The sequence below is a fragment of the Emys orbicularis genome, chromosome 3 (genome assembly GCF_028017835.1).
Source record: "Emys orbicularis isolate rEmyOrb1 chromosome 3, rEmyOrb1.hap1, whole genome shotgun sequence".
Lineage (NCBI taxonomy): Eukaryota > Metazoa > Chordata > Testudines > Emydidae > Emys > Emys orbicularis.
This window is the reverse complement of record NC_088685.1, coordinates 172,276,352-172,286,089: the sequence shown is the minus strand read 5'-3', so window position 1 is coordinate 172,286,089 and position 9,738 is coordinate 172,276,352. Positions and strand designations below refer to the sequence as shown.

Genomic DNA, 9,738 nt, shown 5'->3' with positions numbered 1-9,738 from the left:
ATCCATGAGAGAAATAAAAGGTTCAAGTACAAGGCCAAATCAAACATCACAGAACTGAGTAAGCAACATAAAAATCAGAATTCTAAGAAGACTAAATAACTGATGCTGTGTTATGAAATAAATCCAATATGTTTTAATATGCTGTTTTAAATACCCTTAAATAGAGCATTTCTCACTCCCATCACACGAAAAATCAGAATGTCTAGATATAAAAATTCAGAAAAACAGTTCCCTATAGCAGAATAGGTTAGAATGTGCATTCTAGAAAGAAATTTTGTTTCCCTCTTAACTACCCACTGAGTAACTTGATTGCCTGCTTTTCAGAGGTGCTAAGCAATACCAGTTCCAACTGAAGTCAACAAGAGCATTGGTGCTCAACGCCTTTGAAAAAAGTCAGACAGAGTTAAAAGTTCAGTTACAAGCCAGTACTAGTTATGCAACATAATTTTGATGGGGAAAACCCTATAGTATTACCCATTTCATTTTATATTGATTCAAAAATTATTATCACTAAAAATCAGCACCTAACTTTTGAGGCTTCTTTTGAAAAGCCATAGCCCCTACTGCATATTTCAGTACGCTGAGTTCAAACAGGACTACTCATGAATATAAATGTTTGCAGTATCAAGCCCTTACATAGTTTTCCTCAAGCTGCCTCAAATTTTGATCTACTTCTACTTGTTTACTGCACACCTCTAGGAAGTTGACTCTAAAATAAGTATATTTATGAATGAAACTTTTTACCAGATGTAAGATACTCTACCAAGTAACATTGGATATATTTCTGAAAAATTTCATGGGAAGCATAAACAAAAACAGACACTGAAGTATCAGTTTCCTTTTTCCTAAAATTCAGTGTTCTGTGTTTTTATTAACCCCCCAAAAAAAAAAAAAAAAAAAAAATCAGGAATGCACAATACAGACAATTAGCTGCTTTCCTGTCCCACCTGGTAAAGTGCTTACTCATAGGAGAGTCACTAATTTCATGCTTTAAAAAATGATTTATGCAGTAATTCAAGAAAGCTACCACTATTCTGGAATTATGGTCTTCAGAATTAAATCAAGTCTGTATAAATCAGATTAAAAGATTGAGATGTATTGCAAGTTACCAGGATGTAGTTTGGGCTCATTACAGCAACATGAATGTACAAATCATACTCCAATTGCTGTACAACTCCCACCTTGGACCTAAAACGGAATATGTACTGTACTCAAGTCCAGGGGGTGGCGGGGGGGAACGTTTTTTCTTTTTATTTAATGATGTGTCCATTGCAGGCAGTGGCTACAGCCCTAAAAAAATATGACTTCTGGCACAAACAGATTAAGCATTTACAATGGAATTAGTGTCTAGATTTCTAGACCTACTCAAATGTATTTATCTGTGACTGTTACCTAAAGAGGACAACCATGTCAGGACTAGTAGCCTCTCTATAAAAGCAAAAGGAAAACAAATAGTCATGACTTTCAGTAATACTATATTTTTGGCAATAAACTGTTTTATATTTTGTTAGGTAGTTATACAGCAGCACCTTGCCAATTCCCACTAGTGACTGGGAGACCAAATACAAACTATTAAGCATACTAGTCAAACAGCTTACAGTAAAAAAAAGCAAGGATACGTATTTCAAGTGCACTTTGTTCATGTCAGAGGTGCAGTTTGACAAGGCTTCATTGCACATTTGCAAAATATACTACCATATATTTACTAACAAACAATCTTAATGTAAAACCTCATTATAATACTTTGCTGAGAAGCTGAGTAAGCCCACTGTCACAAACAGGCCCAGTCTCCCTCTGGAAGGGCACCACTTATGAGTGAGTATTATAGGGAACATTAGAGATGTGCAAATTAGTGAGGAGCTCTATATTCAAAGGGGGGGGGGGGGAAGAACCTACATTTCCTTCACTAACCAAAACACTTTTAATATAAAATATATTAATTTAAATACTGTTTAAGGCCTTACAAACACAGTATGCAGTAAATCCATAAATAAGGCCAAAACGGTCCTTAAATTATCCCGTTGTGCCTGGCTATTGCAGCACATATGTAAAAGGAGCCCCTGTTGGAAAACAAGCAACAAAACAACTTTGCACTTCTATAGTGCCTTCCATCAGAAGATCTCAAAGGTCTTTAGAAACTAATGTATTAAGCCTCACAATACCCCATGAGGTAGGTATGATCTGCATTTTACAAATAGGTAAAATGAGGCAGAGAGAGGTTAAGCGACTAGCCCAAGGTCACACAATGTAAGTGACAGAGCTGGGAAAAGAACTCAGTCCTTCCAACTCTCAGTCCTGTGCTTAATTACTAATCATTGTTTCTCATTGTACATATGTAACTCCAAAGGTGGATTTAAGGGTACATTTTGACCTGGAACACGACTCTCAGCATGGGCCCAAAGTCCCTTAGTGTCCCCTTTTATATTGCCTTCTGTTCTCCCCAATACCCCACTGACTCAAAGAGTCAATAACCCAATTCTTGAGAAAGTATGAGTTGATGGCACACTGTAACAGCTTCTTCAGAGCTAGTCTATCATTTAGTTGAGTTAAACATTTTTAAACTAAATATTTACAAATTCAATAAGTAAAATTCTTTGACACACATTACTTTAAAAAGGGTAAAATATATTGGATGAAATCCTGGCCCCACTTAGGTCAATGGCAAAGTTTCAACTGTTTTCAAAGGGGCCAGGATTTCACCTACCGTAAAAAGTACTTACTGCTGCATTGAGACTATCAGCAAAATTTCATCCAAGTGAATTTTTACTGCAGTTATCATTTAAACCCTTGAAACCCAGGAAATATAATGTCAATGTTGACAGACGCTCCACTTTAACAGTGCTGGTTGGCATTACTATGATAAATACCAACTCCTTTAAATAAAAGCTTCAATTCCAATGTTACAGCACTGGAACTTAAAGGTTCTGGCAAATTCTTACATTTATACAATGATCTAATGAAATCAAGAGTGCAACTGAACTTGTGAAGAAGGAAGAACACTGAATGCATATTTTATGAATTAGCCAACAATTAATTACTTTATCAGTCACTTCATCTCTCAGTCTGACCAGAGGAGTATACAGCAGGTTGAACTTACATTTTAACAGAACATAACTTTCACAACTGATATTTTTACAGCCAATTTTAATTACCCCATAGTCCCACTGGGGAAAAAAATTGGACAGTTTTCTATCAATCACGTGATACGTTTCCTTTAAAATATGCTACTATTTATGCTATGCAATAAATCCACACACACACACACACACACACAAAAACAACCCACTCACAATAGTTCACTGTATAAGTTTATGGAAAATGTGTGAAACTGACAAAGTCGTTTCTAGTTTGATGTTGTTATATCAATAAAAACATTCTATGAACTTTGGCTTTCATGTGGGTTACAAACAATATATTAAAATATCTACAAATCAAATATTAAGGGAAAGAGTAGCCCCAATGAAAAGTCTAACACAAACTGAGTTCCGATTTACTTATCCCTCAAGTAGCTTTTCAGGGGAGAAAATATTTTAATTTGAAGCACAACAAGTCTTCCTGCTGAAGTGTTGAAACTAGTTTTCCAAAATTTTGTTTACAGCATTAGCACTCTTTCGGTGCCGCTCATTACAAAGTCAACACGAACACATTGTGTCATGACAATGCTATTATGTTCTTTAAAACAAGCATTCTAGATTTAGCAATGTGACAAGAACAGGGACTTCAGCAATTACATTGCTTGACAAACTTGCATCTCAAATATCAGTCCCTTCTTCTCACAATAAAGCTGTAGTTGAAGCCATCAAAACTCAAACCGCACAACCCTGGAGATTACAAAGATGATTCAAATTGTGTGTCTGGGTCATCGTCTGCCTCTAGCCTAACAGCAGGTATACTTTCCGATTTAGTCCTCCTAGTTTTGTGGTGTGGAGAGTCAATGATTATTTCTGAGCATGAAATAGCAATTGAAGAGGTCTTTGCTGTCTTCTTTTCAGTACTGCCTTCTGCTGTCCCACAACACTGCTTCAGAGCACACTGAGTTCTGCAGGGAAACTCACATTTGCCAACACCTGATTCAGAGCCTACACTGGAAAACTCAGGCTGAATTGTAGTGGCATGGATCCCTTCATCATGAAAAATCTCTTTAATGTGCTTTGCCACTTTCATGTATGATGCAGGGTCATGACATTTTATGTGAGCAGTACCAATGATCCTGCTGCCTGCCAGCTGCCAAACATGTAGTTCATGGACTGCTTCAACTCCTTCAAGTTTACGTAGTTTCAAGTTCAAAGAATAAATATCAATTTGTTTGGGAACAGTTTGCAAAAGGATAAGGGCAGATTCCTTAAGTAATGGATAAGTTGTGTAAAGGAGTATACAAACCATTATCAGACAAAGAGCGGGATCTAAATACAGCACCCAGCAGGGACCAGCTACATGAATACCCTCTTGTATGAGTAGAGCAGCACTGTCAAGCGGTGGGGCTACAGTAGCATTTTCTATGCAATGGCTATTGACACATGGATTTAAACAGGGCCCATCTTTGGGGCATGGGTTCCAATAAAAGTAAAAGACCGAGGCATTCACGACCACAATCACTGAACCCAAGGCATCTCCAAGCACATGCAGAAAAACTCCACGCATGTTAAGCTGTCCACTGGAGTCTTCTTCAACCTCAATGTCCAGAGAGTTAGGACCAATACTCCCATTTGCTTGTAGTTCCGCCTTGCCGTCACCTGCAAAGAAAACAGTGAAACAGTTACATGCTACATCACAATATCAGATACTATAAACATTTTACTATATCATAGTATGAACTCACAATAAGTTTAGAAACCACATTACTACAGTGAATATTGTAGCAAAGTGACTTCACTTAGGTTTTTGTTTTTTTAAATCCTCTACCACTGCACAATTCACCTACAGTTATAGCCCAGCAATTCAATTTGTGTCCTTGTAGCTTATAGCAGAATAGTGGATAGAGAAGAGTTTATTGATTATCTGTACAAAGTAAGCTGTGAAACTGTTGTGCTTTCTATAGTAGGATAAGGAAGGGCCAGGTAAGAGAAAAGATGTTGTAGTTTATTCAAAGAGGTTCAACTGAGTGAAGTGACTAGAAACTTCACTACTTTCAGAGCAAAATGCACAAAAAGCAAGCTAGCCAGTCTACCACTTCCACAATATGAAAGTCTAGTGGTCACTGCTGATCAGAAGGGAGAGAAATATACCCATATGTACATTTTTATAATTTTGGAAGGTACTCAGAAAATGGGGGCCATAGAAGAACTAGATGAAGAGAGACAGATGGCTCATACATAGAAGGTAATTGGTTAGGACATTAGAATGTAGATTGTTAGTGATTGTCTGCACTAGGATATGACAGTGTTAAAACACATGTTAACTAACACAATGAGACATATGTTAGTACTCAGCATAGACAAGGGCTATCATATTTTAAGTTTATCAGGTGGTCATGCTTAACCCCACTATTTATATACTCAAGTATCAGAGGGGTAGCCGTGTTAGTCTGAATCTGTAAAAAGCAACAGAGGGTCCTGTGGCACCATCTTACAGCAAAAAAACTTCAGGACCAGACTCCAAAGAGAAACTGCTGAGCTCCAGTTCATTTGCAAATTTGACACCATCAGATCAGGATTAAACAAAGACTGTGAATGGCTATCCAACTACAGAAGCAGTTTCTCCTCCCTTGGTGTTCACACCTCAACTGCTAGCAGAGCACCTCACCCTCCCTGACTGAACTAACCTCGTTATCTCCATACTGATTTATACCTGCCTCTGGAGATTTCCATTACTTGCATCTGAAGAAGTGAGGTTCTTACCCACGAAAGCTTATGCTCCCAATACTCTGTTAGTCTTAAAGGTGCCACAGGACCCTCCGTTGCTATTTATATACTGTTTTCTAGTGTAGAAGAGACTATGACAGTATAACAGGCATATAGTGGATACTACAAATTTCTGAGGTATACGGTGTTCAGGTATGACAAGAAAGAATTAGTATTTTTCATGGAAATTTAACTCTGCATTTTCTGATTTCCAAGCATTTCAACTTTACAAACTACAATATTCTAATGAGGTTCTGTCACAGATATGCTTAACTGTAACTGCCTAAGGATTTTACAGAGACGAGGTGGGTGAGGTAATATCTTTATTGGACCAACTTCCGATGGTCAAAGAGACAAGCTTTCGAGCTTACACAGAGCTGTACTTCAGGTCTGGGAAACAGAATACCTCTGTGTAAGCTTGTCTCTCAAACCAACAGAAGTTGGCCCAATAAAAAGATATTACCTTACCAACCTTGTCGCTCTAACTCAGTGGGTTACTATATGTTGAAACTAGGATACTTACCTAGGAAGTGAAATAACACTAAGGCTTATTAAGTGGTCAAGTTAATGCTTAAGGTACTAGAGCAACCTTCCTATATTGTCATAAAGCACATCTTTTAAAAACCAACATACAGCCCAACTACACAATGATTAGCGGATTGAGTTTATGTTACGCTAAACACTTAGAGAACAAGAATATGTAAAGTAATTCACTGTTTATCTGACAGGTGTCTGGTAGAGAAGCATTTCCCCCCAACCCACACCGAAGTCTGCTGGATTGCTAAACAAGGGCACAATGCAGAAAGGAAGTTGTTGGAGAAGAAGGGTGCATGAGTGTACTGAGTACCTGTGGATCCTTTGACTAGCTAATATAGGAACAGCAACTGTCACCAAGATACTACTACATAAACTACTACCTAATGAGGGAGTCTGTTACTTTTCTTCCACCAGCATGCAGGTGGCCTCCAAAATCCACTGTGTAGTACAGGATGTCATTACCCCTCTACCACGGTACTTGACAAAGTCATATCTCCCTTACTTTGTCCTACTTCATCTCCTCTGAGAAAGAGGAAGTGGACCTCTCCCCTACCCATCTCCCAGTCTGATACAGGCGTGTCTACCAGCCCCTCTCCTTCCTAAATTTGCTAGAAGAGATTTTCCCCCTTCAGACCTCAGGCTAAGGGAGGGATCCTACCGGGGGCAGTACTGCTTACCTAGCTTCTCCTGGTTGACTCCATTGGTGCTGCTGCAATTCTCCACCAGCGTGTTGGTCTCCTCCTTGCGCAGCACAGCATCACCGTCCCCCGAAGACCGCTCCAATTTGGTGCGGCTGCCGCTGCGGTGGTGCTGGCTCCCCCCGTGCGAGTGCCCGTGCCCCCCACCTCCATGCTGGTGGAAGAGGCAGAGCCCCAGCAGGTTGACGAGGAGCCCCGCAGCTCCCACGCCAATCACCACGAGCGGCTGCTGGATCTCGTGGGGCTCGGTGAAGCGCTCGATGGCCTCCAGCAGGATGGTGAAGCAGAGAGCGGTGAGGAAGACCGCGTTGACCAAGGCGCCCATCACCTCGGCCCGCACCCAGCCGAAGGTGTTCTTGTGGGTGGCGCGGGTGCGCTGGGCGAAGCGCACGGCCACCAGGGCCACCACCAGGGCCATGACGTCGGACAGCATGTGGAAGGAGTCCGAGAGCATGGCCAGCGAGGCGGTGACCCGGCTCACCACCACCTCCACCACGAAGAAGAGGAAGGTGAGCGCCAGCATGCACATCAGCCGCACCCGGCGGTAGCGGGGCTGCCGGGGCTCGCCCGTCCCGTTGTCCGCCATCCTCGTGTTCCGCCCCGGCGGGGAGCGGCACCCAGCGGGGAGGGGAGGCTGGCCGCCCTGACGGGGGATGACCGGGACTCGGCGCTGCCGGCTGCGGGGTGACCCCACGGGAGGGCGGCGAGGCGCAGCGCGGGGACGGGGCGGCTGCGAGCTCCGCACTCACCTGGCGGGGCAACAACTGCCGCGAATGAAAAGCGGGGGGACGGGGGGGCGGCAGCGCGAGCCGGGCTGAGCGGGGCGCGGGACGGGCGCGGTCGGTCCGCTGCGGCGGCCCGTCGCTCTCCAGCTCCCCCTCCTCAGCCGCTCTTTGCAGACGGTTTGAAACGAAACTTTGCACCCGAGCCCCCTATTCTTTCCACACGGAACCCCAGCTCGCCTCCCCCGGCGCGTCTTATTGGCTGCGGCCCCAGCAGTGGGGGGGCAAGGGCTGCCTCACATCTTCTCTCCTATTGGTCCGCAGCCATCACGTCAAGCGTTTGGCCGCGCCCCCGCGCGGCGCCCATAGGCTCCGGCCGCCACCAGAAGCGGGGAGGAGGCCAATGAGGCGGGGCGAGGAAGCCGATTGGACGCTTCTCCCTGTCACTCCTGCGGTGTCCCCTTAGCCCCGCCCCCTCCGAGAGGCCGTTTGCGGGACTGGTGCAAAACGGGGTTATGTGGGGCGAGTCTCCTCCTGCCGCTCCCGCTCTCCACACGGCCCGGCCGGGCCCGAGGGCGGCTGCTCGCTGCCGGCCCGGCGCCGCTGCCGGGCTGGGAACCCGCCCCACCCAGGGAGCGTCTGCACGGAGCCGCCGCTCCCGAGCGGTGACCGGCCCGCTCCCCGCACGCAGCCCCGCGGCACTGGAGCCGGCCGGTCCCCCTGCCCACGAGCGGGGGGCGGGTCCCTGAGAGCCCGGAAATGCCCCCCACGAGAGCAGCGCCACGGGGGTGGGCAAAGGGCACCCCCCACCCAGAGGCCTCGGGCTTCGAAGTGAGCTCCCCCATCACGTGTCTGCGGCTCCCCTCCCGCCCCGGGACTGGGCACCCCCACAAACTTCACCCCCGGCCGAGCACCTCTAGGGGACACGCCTGCCGCCACCTCTCTTGTAACCGGGACCTAGGGGCGCCGCAGAGGGGGCCTGCACCCTTAGGAGCAAGAATACAGCTGTCTAAACGCCCCTCTTCGGCTCCTCTGAACCCAGTAAAGTGAGTCCTGCTCCCACGGAGTCCCCTCCACCTCCTAACCCTCTAACTGGGGTCAGCACCCATGCAGAGCTGCACCGCAAACAACAGACTGAGGGGCCCCCTTACATCTCCCACAAGACTACAAAAGTAACACCCGCTTCAAGGGGATACTGCCACCTGTGGCTCAGGCCAAGCTGAGGAAATAGCACCAGAAACATAGCAGCTTGTTTAGTTTCAGGATAATCATTACTCATCCGAGAACCATGCTCCTTCATGTTTTTTCAGCTCTACAATTAACTTTCAAAATGTTGCAGAGCTGCTGTGTAAAGCACTGGAGTTGCTAATAGGTCATGCTGGGATAATGGTTATGTGAACCAATCCCACCTGCCCACAGTAAGCATCAAAGTTAGGAATGGGAGAGGAAAGCAGGGAAACATGAAGTTTTGGCTTTACTGACCTTCAGCTGGGTAGACCTGGAATAGAAGTTATCCATACTGATCACTATATCCTAAATCAATAACGGATTCTTAACCAGACATTTGTTAAATCAAATGTTTCTACAATGAGTAAAAAAGAACTGTGAATCATAAACAAGTTCAAAATAATGAAAAACACTCCATGCTTTCCTCGTGCATAGATTGCAAAGTGTTTTGTCTTGATTGTAGCTAAAGATTTTTCACTCTCACCATCCCACAGTTACCATTATGTATCCTTTCCTCATTTAAGGTTCTCATGGACGACGACTGGATGTCTGGATACAGAGGTTGCTGGGGTATGTACAGGTCTGTCGCATCTTACGCGCAAACATGCGCGATTTCAGCTTTACACGGTCGGCAAAAACAAAACAAAAAAAGAGAAAAATAACAATTTTAATACTGTACCTGTAGTGTGGGCGATTTTGCCTGCCATTCAACTC

At 44.6% G+C, this 9,738-nt stretch overlaps 1 protein-coding gene across 1 annotated transcript; it reads right to left on the bottom strand.

Annotated features, from left to right (window-relative positions):
* Window positions 1–3,030: 3,030 nt before the first annotated feature.
* SLC30A1 (solute carrier family 30 member 1) lies at window positions 3,031–7,661 on the bottom strand. Its single transcript, XM_065401029.1, has 2 exons — window positions 7,055–7,661; window positions 3,031–4,733 (listed from the first exon to the last, which is right to left on the bottom strand). The coding sequence occupies exons 1-2, from the start codon at window positions 7,659–7,661 to the stop codon at window positions 3,829–3,831; spliced, it is 1,512 nt and encodes a 503-aa protein (XP_065257101.1). The 3' UTR covers window positions 3,031–3,828.
* Window positions 7,662–9,738: the final 2,077 nt, after the last annotated feature.